Source organism: Dipodomys merriami, unplaced genomic scaffold (assembly GCF_024711535.1).
Source record: "Dipodomys merriami isolate MVZ:Mamm:240054 unplaced genomic scaffold, mDipMer1.0.p SCAF_7, whole genome shotgun sequence".
Lineage (NCBI taxonomy): Eukaryota > Metazoa > Chordata > Mammalia > Rodentia > Heteromyidae > Dipodomys > Dipodomys merriami.
The window spans coordinates 16,824,951-16,841,590 of record NW_027206290.1 but is presented as its reverse complement, the minus strand read 5'-3'; the positions used below and the strand labels follow the sequence as shown (position 1 = coordinate 16,841,590).

Genomic DNA, 16,640 nt, shown 5'->3' with positions numbered 1-16,640 from the left:
TTCCCGAGGTTCTTAGCGCTTCAGTGGCGCCGACGAGAGTTGGAAGGCAGGCAAGATGGCGGACGTACTGGACCTTCACGAGGCTGGGGGCGAGGATTTCGCCATGGATGAGGATGGGGACGGTGAGGACGGTGGAGGCGGCTGCGGGAAGTGGGGAAGGTGCGAGGGGAGACTGTAACTGGAGACATTTCTGCGGGAGCGGGGCCCCAGGGTGCGGACACAGGGTCTCAGTAGGCCCCGCCCCCGTGGAGGGATGGGGCGGGCCCGGGCCGAGCCTGGTAGTCGGGGGGAATGTGCTTCAGGGAGTGTCCCGGGGAGAAGGCGGTCGTTTCAATGACTTTCATACCTGTTCTTCGTTTTGGGGGCTCCAGAGAGCATCCACAAACTGAAAGAAAAGGCGAAGAAACGGAAGGGCCGAGGCTTTGGCTCGGGTGAGTGTGGGGGACGTGGGAGGCCGCGGTCCAATAGGACGGGAGCCCGACTCCCGGAAAACACTCGGGGAAAGGGAAGAGTTTTCGGTGATCTGGTGTGTGTTCCTTTCAGAAGAGGGGTCCCGGGCGCGTATGCGCGAGGATTACGACAGCGTGGAACAGGATGGAGATGAACCCGGACCGCAGCGCTGTGAGTTTCCTTGAGCCCATGGAGATCAGGAATTAGGCACGAATAAAACTGAGCCTAGTAGGGGTGAATTGGGCTAAACATGCTCTGGAGTCTATTGTCATTGTACCCTTGCGATCCCGCTTGAAGCTTGAAGTTTATCTCATGTGTTCGTACCACCACTCTACCCTTCCTCAACAGCTGTTGAAGGCTGGATTCTCTTTGTCACTGGAGTACATGAAGAAGCCACTGAAGAAGACATCCACGACAAATTCGCCGAATATGGGGAAATAAAAAATATCCACCTCAACTTGGACAGGCGGACAGGATACCTAAAGGTATTTTGGGTTGCACTTCTTTACTTCTTTTCCCCTTTAACTCTTAAATGGCATTGATGGCTCTCCTGTTTTTGCTGTGGTTTGCCAAGAATAAAATTGAAGTAAAATAACATTGGAGCCAGTTGCTTTTGACTCAGCACCCATAATCCCAGCTTCTCGGGATACTGAGATCTGAGGATCACAATTAGAAGGCAGCCCGTGCAGAAGTCTGAGAATCTTACCTCCAGGGAGCCACCAGAAAGCCTGAAGAGGATGTGCGCCTTACATGGTAGAGTACTAGCATTGAGCAGAACAGCTAAGAGAACACTCAGGCCCAGAGTACCCACACAGAAACAAAACAACACTGGAGATTGATATTGTTAGGCACAGAACAGAAATAAATCAGACAAGTTGTATATGCAGTAGGAATATATGATGTATGTTCATTGTGTAAAGTTTGTGTATTTTGCTGTTGAGTTTGGATTTGAGGAAAGAGGAAATGTGAAGTGATACCTGTCTCTTCATTTGTCCCAGGGGTATACTCTAGTTGAGTATGAAACATACAAAGAGGCTCAGGCTGCCATGGAGGGACTCAATGGCCAGGATTTGATGGGACAGCCAATCAGCGTGGACTGGTGTTTTGTTCGGGGTCCACCCAAGGGCAAGAGGAGGTACAGAAAAAGGGCATATGCTATCTTGTTAAAGGGAGTATGAGGAGAAAACGAAGACATTGATGAACTGCCCTTTCTCCTATTTGTCTTTAGAGGTGGCCGGAGACGGAGCAGGAGTCCAGACCGGAGACGACGCTGATAAGTTCTCTGTTCAAGTGGTCTTGAAGATTCCATTTGAACATTCAGCCTTGGAGATACAGGGCTGGGGCAGGACTGGGCTGTGTTTATATTTAATCTCTTAACTCTTGTTGCTTAGTGTTTCTTTTGGGTTATGAATAAATGTTGCATTTTTGTTTTCTATATGTAAGTTTTTCCTGTTCTAAAATAGCTGCTTTAAAGCACTATTCACAGTAAGGCATTATGGGTAATTGTGAAGATATTTCTGCTAGGGATGGAATTGTGTGTTTCTAGTGGGGTTTTGATGAGAGATTTTGCTCAATATATATATATTTTTTGGGGGGGTCCTGTCGTGGGGCCTGAACTATGGGCCTGGGCGCTGTCCCTCAGCTCTTCAGCTCAAGGCTAGCACTTTGCCACTTGAGCCACAGTGCCACTTCCGGCTTTTTGCTTTTTGCTTATGTGGTGCTGAGGAATCAAACCCAGGGCCTCAGGCATGCAAGGCAAGCGTTCTATCACTGAGCCACCTTCCCAGCCCCTCAGTATTTTTCTTGAAAGTATACAAGTGTAGCAGTGAGATATTCTGGGAGTATTAGAATAATTCTGTTCCTGTATACTCTATCGGGAGCTGATGGACTGTTATAAGAATGTCTCTTTTGCTTCTTCCTCTTTTGATATCACATTTGCTTGTACTTCTAGCTGTGTGAGGGCTTGATCTGGCATTCTTCCAGACCCTCCTTCCTTGGAGGAGTCTATTCTTGGTTGGTGGCGTCCTTTTTGGCAGCCAAGGGTAAAGGCCCCATAGAGGAGAGGATCCAAAGGAGCATTTAGGAGGCCAAAGAGGAAAAGGATGTGGCTGAGGCTGGGAGGGACTTCACTTAGCATGGTGGGGGAGAACCAGTACCACAGACCCAGTAGGTAATAAGGTGTCCAGCAGAGGGTGAAGGTCAGCAAGACTAGTAGGGCCAGTCGCAGGGCCCGAAGGCGAACACGAGGACGAGTGTCAAAGCTGCGGCGGAGGGCAAATTCACCATCAGGGGCTGGGAATTCAGAAAACACACTCATTCAAAACTGCTCAGCCTCTGCACTGAGAATCTTGAGAATTGATGAAGAGATAAAGATGGTGAGATGGAGCCTCCCACTTTTCCCAAGGAGAAGAGGGCAGCAAACCCTCTTAACTTTTCCCTGCCTGGGACTACATGACTCCTCCTACATCAGACATTTGACAGACATGTTGGGGAAAATGCTTTTGATTGAGAATGCTTTATCAAGTGAAGCCAGCACGTCTGCTTTAAGACTTGATGGTATTCCAGAGTAAAGAAGAATATTGACCTGGCTGGGAAAGTGGCTTAGTGGTAGAGCGCTTGCCTTGCATGCCTGAGGTCCTGGGTTTGATTCCTCAGCACCACATAAGCAAAAAGAAAAAAGCCGGAAGTGGTGCTGTGGCTCAAGTGGTAGAGCGCTAGCCTTGAGCTGAAGAGCTGAGGGGACAGTTCCCAGGCCCAGAGTTCAGGTCCCATGACCAGACCCAAGGTTGATACATTACCACTTGAACCACACCTCCAGTGTAGACTTTGTGTAGGTTAGTTAGAGATGAGACTCATAGACTTTCCCGCCTGGGCTGGCTTCAAACTGCCAGCCTCTAAACTCAGCCTTCTGAGTAGCTAGGATTACAGGCTGAGCCACCAGCACCTGACTAGAAAATAATGAGCACTTAGTCACTTTGGTTTAGTGCCGTACTGTCATAGCAGATACGTAAGTAATACTTTCAGGGTAAGGATTACAGTCTGGGAATTATTCTTACCATGACTCGCCTTTGTGGTCTGGGTACTGGACACACTGAGGACAATACGGCTGTAGCAGATGGCCATGACAGTCAGTGGCAGCAGAAAGAGGCAGCAGAAGGTGAAGAGGTTATAGGTGGTCTCTTGCCATTGAGCCTTGAAGCTCCCTTTGGTGACACACTGAGTGAAGGGGACTGGGCCAGCTCGCTGGACAGTGTGGAACAGGAACAGCTGGAGTGGAGTTGAGCTCTATTAGTACTACTTCCTACAGTATTCAAAACTATCCACGTATGTTACAGGATCTCCCAGTTACCCCTTAACACCATGCAGAGCAGTGCAATGAAGTTTGTTGTACCTCAAATATTTTTTGTCCTGGGGCTTGAACTCTAAGCCCAGGTACTGTCTTTGAACTCTTAAGCTCAAGGCAAGCACTCTACCACTTGAGCCACAGTGCCACTTCCAGTTTTCTGGTGTTTTATTGGAGATAAGAATCTCACGGACTGGCTGGCTTTGAACCATGATCCTCAGATCTGAGCCTCCTGAGTAGCTAGGATTATAGGCTTGAGGCACTGATGCCTAGCCCTGAGCCTCTTTGTGCTCAAGACTAGTGCTCAACCACTTGAGCCAAAGTACCACTTCCTGCTTTTTCTGAGTAGTTTATTAGAGATGCCTGGCTTCTCAAATACTATTCTAATATTGCACTTTGTAACATAGTACCTACAACTTTGCCTTAAATAGTTTTTCTGGTTACATCTTGTAAAATAAAAAAGCAAAAAGAAAAATCAGCCTACGACAAGTTTTTCTTGACTAGGCTGAGGAATAATTGTTGTTGTGAGGCTTGAACTCAGGGCCTGGGCACTGTCCCTGGCTCTTGCAAGACTAGCACTCTTATCACTTTGGACCACAGCACTGCTTCTGGTTTGTGAATGGTTAATTGGAGGTAATATTACAGGCATGAGCCACCCATGCTGGGTTCAGGAATAGTTTTTTTGTCTCTTTTTTTATCCCCATGTCTGGACATACTTGAAAATGTGAGAAGTGTAAAAATAGTTCAAATTCTTGGACTTAGAGTTTGGTCATATCCTTGCATCTGCCTCTCATTTCTATGTAACTTACATATAGTAGAAGCGTTTTTAACCATGGATTGCCTGGAATGAGTCTACAAAAGTCAGTAATTTCTTTTTTTTTTTTTTGGTGTTGGTCCTGGGGCTTGAATGCAGGGCCTGGACATTGTCCCTGAGCTTTTTGCTCAAGATTAGCGTCCTACTGTTTGAGCTACAGCTGCACTTCTGGCTTTTTTGGTCGTTAATTGGAGATGACAGTCTCACAGAAGCCTGGCACCGGTAGGTCATACCTGTAATCGTAGCTACTCAGGAGGTTGAGATATAAGGGTTGCAGTTTGAAGCTAGCCTGGACAGGAAAGTCCATGAGACTCATATCACTTGAAAATTGGAAGTGGACCTGTGTCGCAAAGTTGTAGAGTGCTAGCCTTGAGCCAAAAAAGCTCAGGGAGGGGCTGGGAAGGTGGCTCAGTGGTAGAGCGCTGGCCTTGCATGCCTGAGGCCCTGGGTTCGATTCCCCAGCACCACTTAAGCAAAAAGAAAAAAGCCGGAAGTGGCACTATGGCTCAAGTGGTAGAGCGGTAGCCTTGAGCTGAAGAGCTGAGGGACAGCGCCCAGGCCCAGAGTTCAGGCCCCACGACCGGACCCAAAAAAAAAAAAAGCCCAGGGACAGCGTCCAGGCCTTAAGCTGAAACCTCATGACCGACAAAAATTAAAATAAAAAAGATACATATGGGCTTTCTTGCCTAGACTGGCTTTGAACTGTAAACCTTAAATCTCAGCCTCCTGAAAGATTACAGGTATGATTCCCCCAATTCCTGGCTAAAAGTAATATCTAATTAATACCTATTACTTCTTTGTCATGCTCTTAAAAAAATCACTATAAATTTTGTATTGATAGCTAATCATTTCATCTTTTTTTTGGTCAGTTGTAGGGCTTGAACTCGGCCTGGGCGCTGTCCCTCAGCTTCAGCTCAAGGTTAGCTCTCTACCACTTGAGCCACAGCACCACTTCTGGCTTTTTCTGCTTATGTGGTGCTGAGGAGTCGAACCCAGGGCTTCATGCATACAAGGCAAGCACTCTACCACTGAGCCACCTTCCCAACCCCAATCATTTCAGATTCATGACATGCTACAACACATGGGCAAGGCAGAGGCTATCTGAAAGACACAATTTGGAACCCAAAAATATATCAGCTTTTGCATATACATGTCAAGATCAGTATGCCATTGAAGCATTGCAATTATTAGACTGCAGTTATTGCCAGCTGTAAGAAAAACGTCATTTCCTATTTCATCATCTTACACCTCATAGGTTTCAAGTGACTCAGTGAAAGTCACAAGCTTGTGGTAGAGTAACAGTCAAACAATGCAACAAAGATACTCAATTCCCAGTCCCTATCTAAGGTTTGTTTCATATAAACAGACTAAACAATTCCAGTTTCACTGTAGCAATAAGGTCTAAGTGTGGTATGGTAGAGGTCCTGTTTGGCATTGTAGGAAGTTTTTTTGTTTTTTGTTTTGGGCTGGTCATGGGGCCTGAAGTCTGGGCCTCGGTGCTGTGCTTCAGCTCTTTAGCTCAAGGCTAGCACTCTACCACTTGAGCCACAGCACCACTTCGTTTTTTTCTGCATCTGTGGTGCTGAGGAATCCAACCCAGGGCCTCATGCATACAAGGCAAGCCCTCTAGCACTGAGCCACCTTCCCAGCCCCAGAAGTAAATTTTTTTTTTGTCCTTAGTACTTATCTCTTTTTTTGGCAGCTAATTTTATAATATTTTAGGTTTTGAGGCTCACATCTTAAATCAACTAATATTCTGAAGACTGAAATTGCATGCCCTTCTTGGTTTCCTAGCAAACATAATCTTAATTCTGCAGTCTCAAGCGAAGGTAGTGATTTTTATTTGGAAGAAAATTCTCCATATTTAACTTTTTCTAGACTTTGAGCTCCTTTTCAGAACTGAGATTTGGTTAACCAGAAACCAAGTTCAGATGTCTTTGTGTTTCTTTTTTTCTTTTCTTCTTTTTTTCTGGTTGGTTGGTTCTGGGGCTTGAACTCTGGGCCTGGGTTCTATCCCTGAAATCATTAGCTCTAAGTTAGTGATATTATCACTTGAATCTCACCTACTTTCCTGCTTGGGCTGGCTTAGAACCTTGATCTTCAGATCTTAGCCTCTTGGGTAGTTAGGATTACAGGTATGAGTCACTTGCCCCAGCTGTGTTCCTAATTTTTAATACCCATTCTTCAGTAAATCTAGCATAGAAAGGAAAAACCAGTAACACATCACTATTCATCTCTTACCTTAGTGTGTTCCACTGCCCTCAGGATAAAGTAAAACCTTAGTATTTCTTCTTTCCTCTCTTTCCTGATTATTCACTCATATCAAGTCCTTAGTTTTAGCAGCAACCTCTTTGATATCCTTTACCTTCCATCCTCCTAGCCTTTCTCCTGCTTTAACTGGTTTTAAGAATTTATCATTTTCTGTCTTTCAAGTTTGTTTTTTTTTTTTGGGGGGGGAAGGGGAGTCCAGTCGTGGGGCTTGAACTCTGGGCCTTGAACTCTGGGCCTGGGTGTTGTCCCTCAGTTCTTCAGCTCCACAATAGCGTTCTACCACTTGAAAACCATAGCACCACTTCCTGTTTTCTGGTGGTTTATTGGAGATAAGAATCTCACCGACTTTCCTGCCCCAGCTGCCTTTGAACTGGATTCTCAGATCTCAGCCTCCTGAGTAGCTAGGATTACAAGTGTGACCCACTGGTGCCTGTTTGGTTTTTTGTTTGTTTTTTAATCATTTTTAGAAAGCTTTCCCTGACCTGAAGAATGGGTCAGAGATTCTGTTGCTTTTGAACTCCTGAAGAGTAGAGTACTTGTTCTTGAACTCTTTACCTTTAGCATAACACTTTTTGTGATAAGGGGGCCTGAACTCAGAGCCTCTTGCTCTTGATTAATTTTTTTTGTTCTAGTGCTCATTAGCCATGCCTCCATGTCCTGCTTTTTGTTCAGTAGTTGAAGAGTCTCACAGACTTTCCTACCCTGCTTAGTTTTAAGCCAGGATCCTCACAGTGGGCTCCTCAAAGCTCAGCCTCCTGTGTAGCTATGTATAACTAGGATAATAGATGTGAGCCACCAGAGCCTAGAGATGACACACTTCATGTTTTGTACCACAAGGCATTAATCAAAGACGGTGACTTCACTCCTTCCTGCCCCAAAGGTTTTCTTTTTTCAGTACCTGGGATTGAACCCAGAGCCTTGTGACTGCTAAGGAAGAACTTTACCATTGAGCTACACCCCCAACTCCTTATCCAGAGGTTTTCTGCATCATTATCAGAAGAAGGACTTAGTATGGGATGTTATGGGGAATTGGAAGCCAAACACTAGATCTAAAGAAGAAGGACAGATAATATAAGAGAACTGCTAGAGCCGGGTGCAGGTGGCTCACGCCTGTAATCCTAACTACACAGGAGACTGAGATCTGAGGATCACGGTTCAAAGCCAGCCCAGGCAGGAAAGTCCATGAGACTCTTATCTCCTATAAACCACTCGAAAACCGGAAGTGGCGCTGTGGCTTAAGCGGTAGAGCACTCACCCAAGCTCAGAGTTCAAGCCCCACGACCAACCAAAGAAAAGAAGAACTGCTACAAAGGTTAGCAACCCTCAAATAACATGCAAATAATCTTAAAAGGACTACAAGCTAATGGCGTGTAATATGCACCTTAGCAATCCAAGTTCATATGGTGAAACCAAATCCCAAATTACTCACCTGGGGCACGGCCAGCAGGAAACTAAGTCCCCAAGCTGCCCCCAGAAGCTTCCTTCCACCAGAGCGGGGTCCCAGAGGGTTGAGTACTGCCGCCTGGCGGTCAAGCCCGATAACTACGGGCAAGAAAGCGGCGGCGTACATGGCCATTAGTTTTAGGAACATGAGTGTCCGACAGGCAATGTCCCCTGCCAACCACTGGACTGTAATGTTCCAGGTAGCATCTAGAGGCATTACCACGAAAGTGACTAGTAGGTCGGCAGCCGCTAAATGGGCGAAGAGTCGCCGGACCGGGGAGGGACGGGTCTGGCTGGGTCGCGGCCGGGTCACTGACCACAGCACGGCCAGGTTTCCTCCAGCCGAGGAAACAAACAGCACAATGGTCGCTCCCACTCGGACCTTGGCTGCGGCCGAGAAGGTGGGTAACTCTGAACCCTCCACCTCTACTCCTGATCCCGCCCAGACCTCCTGCCCGGCTGCTGACCCCCAGTCGGTGCCGTTGCCTGCAGACATGGAGGCCTGGAAGGGAGGAGGAGGAGAGGAGGGAGTGTGGGTACGGAGCGGTTAACCCGGGCCGCTGATTCTTCGCTCTCCTTTTCAGGATCAGAAGGTGGTGATGGCGAATTGCGTCCCCTACAGTCTCTTGTCTCTCCATCTATGCTAAGGGAGGTCACCCCACAGAAATTAGGTGCTAATCATACCCGCTTCTCCCTTGATTTAGCCGGGACTTTGAACTTCTATTGCCTAAGATGTCTTTTGCAGCTAGAGCTTTGGATCGCATCGGTGTGTGTGTGTGTGTGTGTGTATGTGTGTGGCGGGGATGGGGTGGTGGCGGCGGATGGTGGACTCTGCTGACCCGCAGGGCTAGAAGATCACTGCGGATCTTTAGCCCCGCCCTCAGGCCCCGCCCACCGCCCTTGCCCTGTGGGCCCGCTCCTCACAGGCCCCGCCCCGCAGGCCCCGCCGGAGGCTCTCGTCATCCGGCCACGCCCCTCTCCGGCCCCGCCCCTGGATATTTAAAGTGTTCCCTGGGAGACGTGCTTACCCGGCGGGAGTGCGCTGCCGAGACCGCACGCACAGGAACACGCACGTATAGGGGTAAGGACGAGCGCTTCGCGTCCTGAAATGCCGGCTCGAGGGCGGGCTCCGCTAGCTATCCTTCCCGACGACGTTTGTCCCTCGCGGAGCGCCGTCGATCGCAGGGGGTGGGGCGGGGGCGGGGCGGGGGCGGGACTCGGCGACGCCGAGGAGCCGGGGTCGCCGCTGTCATGGACGCCTGGGTCCGCTTCGGCGCTCAGAGCCAGGCCCGGGAACGGCTGTGTAGGTGCGGCCGACAGAGGAACGGAGGGAGGGTGGGCTGAGGAAGGTTCTGGTGAAGAGAGATTCCATCCTGGGCTACGGGTGTCCCAAAGGGTCAACTCGGGCTACGGGGGCCCGGACGGACCCCGAGGCACATATCGGAGCCGGTCGTGAGGTGGTGGATTCTTTTCTGCTCCCGGGAAAGATGGGGAAACTGAGGCATGAGTGGGGGTGGGGGCAGCGGGGAGGTCACTCTGTCCACATAAGACCCAACAGTGTCCTCGCCGGCGGGCTGCAGTGAGGAGCCCCGGGGAGCTCCCCGACTTCGCTCAGTCTCTGCCCCGCGCGCTGCGCTTGGCGGTGGGGAGCAGCTCCGCACCGTCCTCCCCTCCACCCCCCGGCCCATCTCCGTTCAGTCCGAGGGCCTCGCAGCCTCTTGGTCCACCTGTGCCGAGGAATGGTACACCCTCCCCCCCCCCCCCCCCGTGTGTCATTACTGATGTGCTTGTGTTGCACTCCCACTGCCTCCTGACCTCAGGCCTCATCCGTGCCATAGCTTTAGTTTCGGAACCCCCTTCTAGGCCCCTTTACGCATGCATCTTTCCCTGGCCTGGAGGAGAAGCAGTGAGATATAGGCCTAAAGAGGAGGAAAGGAGAAGTCTGTCCTCATTTGAAGGATAGTGTGCGTGTGCTTGCGCTTGCGTGCCAGTACTGGAGCGTGAACTCAGGGCCTCCACTTCCAGCTTTTTGCTGGTTAATTGGAGATAAGAGACTGGCTCACAGGCTTTGCAGTGCCAGCTAGCTTCAAACCTCAGTCCTCAGAGCTCAGCCTCCTGAGTTGCTAGCCAGGATTAAAGATGTGAGGGGGAGGGTAGGAGGGTCTAACTTACTTTGTCCTCTCCTCCAGGGCTGCCCAGTATGCTTGCTCACTTCTTGGCCATGCACTGCAGAGACACGGGGCCAGTCCTGAGTTACAAAAACAGATCAGACAACTGGAGAGCCATTTGAGCCTTGGAAGAAAGCGTAAGTAATTGCAACTTTCCAACTATCCCAACTTTTCCTCCATCCCAAACTATTTGCCCATTTTACCCTCTTCCTAATTCCTGACCTCCCCTTTTCTCCCCCCCCCCCCCCATTTCTTCATCACTTGTTTTTTTTAATGCCTCCTGTTGAAAAAAAGTAAAGGTGCAAGTGTGGAGATGTGACAATGAACAACTTCCACCCCAACAGATATAAGCCAAATAAGGGGAAAAAATAAACAAGAAGCCTGGTGCCAGTAACTCACACTGTTGGTCCTCCCATTGACCAACAAAATGCATAAAGTGAAAGTGTGGCTCAAGTGGTAGAGTTCCAGCTTGGAGTGGAAAAAGTCAAACAAGAGCATAAGGCCCTGATTTCAAGTCCCAGTTCCAACACACACACAAAGAACAGGTAAAAGGAAGTAATGAGCGGGGCACCGTGGCTCATACCTGTAATCCTAGCTACTCTTGAGGCTGAGATCTGAGGGTCCAATAAACCACCAGAAAACTGGAAGTGGTGTTGTGGCTCAAGGGGTAGAGCCACAACCCACAACCTGCCTTGAGCTGAAGAGCTGAGGGACAGTGCCCAGGCCCAGAGTTCAAGACCCATGACTGACCAAAAAAAAGGAAGTAAATTGGGGTTAAGACTAATTAAAATCTGGGCTGGGAAGGTAGCTCAGTAGTAGAGTGCTTGTCTTGCATGCATGTGTCCCTAGGTTCTATTCCTCAGCATCCACATAAGCAGAAAAAGCCAGAAGTGGCGCTGTGGCTTAAGTGGTAGAGCGCTAGCCTTGAGCTGAAGAGCTGAGGGACAGTGCCCAGGCCGAGTTCAGGCCCCAAGACCAAAAAAAAAAAAACAAAAAACAAAAAACAAAAAACTAATTAAAATCTGAATAAAAAGTGAATTTTTTTGTGCCAGTTAGCTTTTTTTCTCAAGGCTGGTGCTCTACCACTTGATCCATACCTCTAGGTGTTTGCTGGTTAATTGAAGATAAGTATCTTTTTTTGTGGGTCCTGGGGCTTGAACTCAGGGCCTGGGCACTGTCCTTGAGCTCTTGTGCTCTTGTGGAGCTTCAGCTCCACTTCTGGTTTTCTGCTGGTTAATTCGAGATAAGAGTCATGGACTTGCCGGGTGCTGGTGGCTCACGCCTGTAATCCTAGCTACTCAGGAGGCTGAGATCTGAGGATCGCGGTTCAAAGCCAGCCCGGGCAGGAGAGACCGTGAGACTCCTATCTCCAATAAATCACCAGAAAACCGGAAGTGGCGCTGTAGGTCAAGTGGTAGAGCGCTCGCCTTGAGCTGAAGAGCTGAGGGACAGCGCCCAGGCCCAGAGTTCAAGCCCCACGACCGACAAAAAAAAAAAAAAAGAGTCATGGACTTTTCTGCCTGTGTTATCTTCAAACTGGGATCCTCAGATCTCAGACCTCCTGAATAGCTAGGATCACAAGTGTGAACTACCCAGCAAAGAAGATAAATGTCCTATGGACTTTCCTGTCTAGGTTGGTTCTGAACCTCAGTCCTCAAATTTCAGCCTCTTGCGTATCTAAGGCCACTGGTGCCTGGCAAAAGAATAAGTTGTTTTTTTGTTTTTTTTTTCTCAGCTCTTTTTTTTTTTTTTTGGGAGGGGGGGTCCGGTCGTGGGGCCTGAACTCTGGGCGCTGTCCCTCAGCCCTTCAGCTCAAGGCTAGCGCTCTACCACTTGAGCTACAGTGCCACTTCCGGCTTTTTTTCTTTTTGTTTATGTGATGCTGAGGAATTGAACCCAGGGCCTGAGGCATGCAAGGCAAGCGCTCTTCCACTGAGCCACCTTCCCAGCCCCCACTTATTCAACTTTTACTCTGCTGTTATCTCCCTTTTTTTTTTTTTTTTGTCTGTCGTGGGGCTTGAACTCTGGGCCTGGGCGCTGTCCCTCAGCTCTTCAGCTCAAGGCGAGCGCTCTACCACTTGAGCTACAGCGCCACTTCCGGTTTTCTAGTGGTTTATTGGAGATAGGAGTCTCACGGTCTCTCCTGCCCGGGCTGGCTTTGAACCGAGATCCTCAGATCTCAGCCTCCTGAGTAGCTAGGATTACGGGCGTGAGCCACCAGCGCCTGGCTTCTTTTTTGTATGTCTTACTCTCTGTCACTCTACCTCACATCCTTGCTTTCTTTGATAACCTCCCAGTTCTGCGTCTGGGTAACTCAGCGGATGCCCTTGAATCGGCCAAAAGAGCTGTGCACCTATCAGATGTTGTCCTGAGATTCTGCATCACCGTTAGTCACCTCAATCGAGCCTTATACTTTGCCTGTGACAATGTCCTGTGGGCTGGAAAGTCTGGACTGGCTCCCGGTGTGGATCAGGAGAAGTGGGCCCAGCGGTCATTCAGGTTTGTTATTCTTTTAACTTTAAAGATCTTTTGGCCACTTTCATACTGCATAATTTTTCATAAGAGAAAGATCGCTCAGGGCCTTTCCAAATATACAGTCAGCTTCATATCTATCGGTTTCACATCTGTGAATGCAACCAACTGTAGACTTAAAATATTAGGAAAATAAATATGTCTTTTTTGAACACGTACAAACTTTTTTTTTCTTCCTTCTTTGTGTCAGTACTGGACTTGAACAAAGAGTCTGGGCGCTGTCCCTTAGCTTTTGCATCAGGCTGGTGTTCTACCATTGGAGCCATAGCTCTACTTCTGGCTCTTTGGTGGTTGATTGGAGATAGGAATCTCATGGACTTTCCTGCCTGGGCTGACTTGGAACCACAATCCTCAGATCTCAACCTCCTGAGTAGCTAGGATTACAGGTGTAAGCCACTAGTGCCCAGCCTCCCTCTCTGCTTTTTTGAACCCTGCCAGCATCTACCACTTGAGCCATGCCTCCAGTTTCAGCTTTTATTGGTTAGTGGAAGATTAGAATCTCTTAGATATGTCTGCCTGATCTGACATTGAACTGAAATGCTCAGAAAATCAAGGATTATAGGTGTGAACCACCAGTGTCCAACTTTTTTTTCTTTTTTTTTTTTTAGAGATGGGATCTTACTATGTACTCTGGGTTTAAATGATCTTCCTACCTTAACTTTGAAGTAGCTGGGACTCCATAGATATGTGCCACTGACATTGTGTTCAGTTTTTCCAAAAACATTTATGAGCCAGAGAATAAAGCAAATAGCCAAAAAGATATGACACTTACTTCCATGAAGTTTATTGTCTAGTAGGGAAATCCAATATTACACCGAGAGCCAGTGGAGACCTGAGTTCCAGTCCCTGTACCTGCACAGGAAAAAGTGTACAAGGCAGTGTGATTAACTGTGGTCACCATGGTGTATGTTAGATCGTCAGAACTTGTTTATGTAACTAAAACTTTGTACTGTTTGACATCTTCCCTTTTTCCCCACCCCTGGCAAAACCACCAATCTATTTTGTGCCTTAAGAGTTAAGACTTGTTCAAAGCCAGTGCCAGCATGAAAGTCCGTGAAATTCTTTTTTTTTTTAAATTTAATTTAATTTTATTTGTGAACATACTGTACAGAGGAGTTACAAGTCCGTGAAATTCTTATCTCCAATAAACCACTCAGAAAACCAGAAGTGGAGCTGTGGCTCAAGTGATAGAGCACTAGCCTTGAGCTGAAGAGCTCAGGGACAGTGCCCAGGCCCAGAGTTCAAGCCATGACTGACAAAAAAAAGAGTTAAGACTCTTTTAGATTCCACATATAAGTGAAATCGTGAGATATTTTTCTTTCTGTGTCTGGTTCATTTTACTTGTCATAATCTTCTCAAGGGAGGATGTACCACATAGGAGGTTATAGTATTCACTTGGGTTTTTTTTGTTTTTTGTTTTTTTTTGTTTTCTACTTGGGATCAAACCCAGGGCATTGCACTTGCTAGGCAAGTGCTTTGCCACTGAGCTACATCTCAGCCACCTCCCATCTCTTTGCCATTTTTTTGTTTTTTGGTTGGTTGTATGACTTGAACTCTGGGCCTACCCTCAGCTCTTCAGCTCAAGCCAATTGTTCTACCACTTGAACCACAGTGCCACTTCTGGCTTTCTGGTAGTTAATTGGAGATAAGAGTTTCACGACTTTCCTCCCCTGGCTGGCGTTGAATCGCTATCTTCAGATCTCAGCCTCCTGAGTAGCTAGGATTACAGGCATGAGCCACCAGCCCTTTGCCTTTTTTTGAGGGGGACAGGTAGTAGGTGCTGAACTTGGCCTGGGTACTGTCCCTGAGCTTTCTTGTTCAAAGCCAGTGTTCTACTCCTTGAGCCACACCTCAACTTCTGGCTTTTTTGCTGGCTAATTGAATATAAGAGTCTCACAGGATTTATCTGCCTGGGCTGGCTTCAAATGATAATCTTCAGATCTCAGCCTCCTGAGTAGCTAGGATTATAGGTGTGAATGACTGGCACCGACTATGAAGAGAAGATATTTGAGTGTTGTGTGGCTGTGTTTAGAATCTGTCCACGCCCGTTCTAATCTTCCTGTGTATCTCAGGTACTACCTCTTCTCCCTCATCATGAATTTGAGCCGTGATGCTTACGAGATACGTTTACTGATGGAACAAGAGTCTTCAGCTTGCAGCAGGCGGCTGAAGAGTTCTGGAGGTGGAGTCCCTGGAGGAAATGGGGGGCCTGGGGGACTAGGGACTCCAGGAGGAGGCCTACCCCAGCTGGTGCTGAAGCTGCGGCTGCGAGTCCTGCTCTTGGCTCGGGTTCTTCAAGGCCATCCGCCTCTTCTGCTGGATGTAGTCAGAAACGCCTGTGATCTCTTCATTCCACTGGACAAGCTCGGGCTCTGGCGTTGTGGCCCTGGGATTGTGGGGCTCTGTGGCCTCATATCCTCCATCCTGTCTATCCTCACTCTGGTCTACCCCTGGCTACGACTCAAGCCCTGACAGCCTGGCGGAGAATAAGGAGGGGATTTGTGAGATGGAATCTTAGACCATCCCTTGTGGACTATCTGAATTCTCATTCTATTTCTTTTCCTTGGTTCAAATGAAAAATCCAGAGATTTAGGGGGTGGAGGGAAGACTGTTAGGAAAACATGAGGTCATGACAGATGGCTTGTCAATAGAGTCTGCTATCCAGATGTGCTTGAGGCTTTGCTCTTTTCCTCTTTCGTGGTCTGAGTCTGACTTTATCTGTCTTGTCTATGTCAGACTCTGTCTCTATGTCTTTCTTCCCTTTTCAGACCGCGGTCCAAGAATTTCAACAATTAGTTTTTGTTGTTGTTCTTGGTAGTTTTTAAAAATTTTTGCCAGTCCTGGGGCTTGAATTCTGGGCTTGGGCACTGTCGCTGAGCATCTTTTGCTCAAGGCTAGTACTCTACCACTTGAGCCACCCTACCACTTTCAGCTTTTTCCGTGATTAATTGGAGATGAGAGTCTCACAGATTTTCCTGCTCTGGCTAGCATCAAACCTAGATCCTCAGATCTTAGCCTCCTGAATAGATAGGATTACACACATGAGCCACCAATGCCCAGCAACAATTACTTTTTGATAGGGGACATTATAAGGTTTGTGTTATAAAATTACAACTACCTTCTTGCTATTTTCTTTTTACGCTTAGAGTTGCCACGTGGTTGTTTTATTTTTATTTTTCTCCTTCAATCTCCAACTCATAATTTTTTACAAAATCATAATTTTTATGACTTTTGTCATATCCCAGTGGTCTCCTTCCACATCTCTCTGCACCCCAAGTTGTTTGATGTTTCTTCTTCCTCCCTCAGGTCTACACCATGATTTAGCCCTCTTCCTTCCCTGTACCCATACTTTCAGATTTCTTCTTATACTTTAATCTCAGAATTTTGTTTCCTATCCTTCTTCACCTATCCAGATTGATGCTGTGCCTAGCATCTTGCTGTAAATACTGTATAATGACTCTGTGTGAATAGGTTTGGTTCATATCCACAATGGAGAACAAACCTTTCAAGTCAGCAAATTAAAGATGTTTACTCATTTTCTTTCGTTCTCCCTCTCCCTCTCCCTCTCCTTCTCCCTCTCCCTCCCCTTCCCTTCCCTCCTTCCCTCCTTTCCTCCCTC

At 47.8% G+C, this 16,640-nt stretch overlaps 3 protein-coding genes across 4 annotated transcripts; 2 read left to right on the top strand and 1 right to left on the bottom strand.

Annotated features, from left to right (window-relative positions):
* The first annotated feature begins 8 nt into the window (after positions 1–8).
* Rbm8a (RNA binding motif protein 8A) lies at positions 9–1,885 on the top strand. 2 transcript variants are annotated; one of them, XM_070007585.1, is made up of 6 exons: positions 9–122; positions 372–431; positions 547–621; positions 799–935; positions 1,449–1,585; positions 1,679–1,885. In XM_070007585.1, exons 1-6 carry the CDS (start codon positions 56–58, stop codon positions 1,722–1,724), a joined length of 522 nt encoding a protein of 173 aa, XP_069863686.1. In that variant the 5' UTR covers positions 9–55; the 3' UTR covers positions 1,725–1,885. The 2 variants fall into 2 exon arrangements, with proteins under 2 accessions (XP_069863686.1, XP_069863685.1); XM_070007584.1 differs by having other exon boundaries at positions 544–621.
* A 66-nt stretch (positions 1,886–1,951) lies between these two features.
* LOC138817182 (gonadotropin-releasing hormone II receptor-like) lies at positions 1,952–8,817 on the bottom strand. The gene is made up of 3 exons (XM_070007578.1): positions 8,308–8,817; positions 3,507–3,717; positions 1,952–2,742 (listed from the first exon to the last, which is right to left on the bottom strand). Exons 1-3 carry the CDS (start codon positions 8,815–8,817, stop codon positions 2,342–2,344), a joined length of 1,122 nt encoding a protein of 373 aa, XP_069863679.1. The 3' UTR covers positions 1,952–2,341.
* Positions 8,818–9,540: 723 nt separating this feature from the next.
* Positions 9,541–16,558, top strand: Pex11b (peroxisomal biogenesis factor 11 beta). Its single transcript, XM_070007580.1, has 4 exons — positions 9,541–9,628; positions 10,511–10,626; positions 12,787–12,988; positions 15,094–16,558. Exons 1-4 carry the CDS (start codon positions 9,573–9,575, stop codon positions 15,491–15,493), a joined length of 774 nt encoding a protein of 257 aa, XP_069863681.1. The 5' UTR covers positions 9,541–9,572; the 3' UTR covers positions 15,494–16,558.
* Positions 16,559–16,640: the final 82 nt, after the last annotated feature.

Excerpts from the sequence above, each read along its gene's own strand:
- Rbm8a (XM_070007584.1), top strand. The coding sequence starts at position 56 with ATGGCGGACGTACTGGACCTTCACGAGGCTGGGGGCGAGGATTTCGCC. Across the intron at positions 432-543 it reads GGGCCGAGGCTTTGGCTCGG|AAGAGGGGTCCCGGGCGCGT; the intron begins GTGAGTGTGGGG and ends TGTTCCTTTCAG. Across the intron at positions 936-1,448 it reads GGCGGACAGGATACCTAAAG|GGGTATACTCTAGTTGAGTA; the intron begins GTATTTTGGGTT and ends CATTTGTCCCAG.
- Pex11b (XM_070007580.1), top strand. The coding sequence starts at position 9,573 with ATGGACGCCTGGGTCCGCTTCGGCGCTCAGAGCCAGGCCCGGGAACGG. Across the intron at positions 9,629-10,510 it reads GCCCGGGAACGGCTGTGTAG|GGCTGCCCAGTATGCTTGCT; the intron begins GTGCGGCCGACA and ends CCTCTCCTCCAG. Across the intron at positions 10,627-12,786 it reads TTTGAGCCTTGGAAGAAAGC|TTCTGCGTCTGGGTAACTCA; the intron begins GTAAGTAATTGC and ends ATAACCTCCCAG.
- LOC138817182 (XM_070007578.1), bottom strand. The coding sequence starts at position 8,817 with ATGTCTGCAGGCAACGGCACCGACTGGGGGTCAGCAGCCGGGCAGGAG. Across the intron at positions 3,718-8,307 it reads TCCTGCTGGCCGTGCCCCAG|CTGTTCCTGTTCCACACTGT; the intron begins GTGAGTAATTTG and ends ACTCCACTCCAG. Across the intron at positions 2,743-3,506 it reads GACCACAAAGGCGAGTCATG|CCCCTGATGGTGAATTTGCC; the intron begins GTAAGAATAATT and ends CTGAATTCCCAG.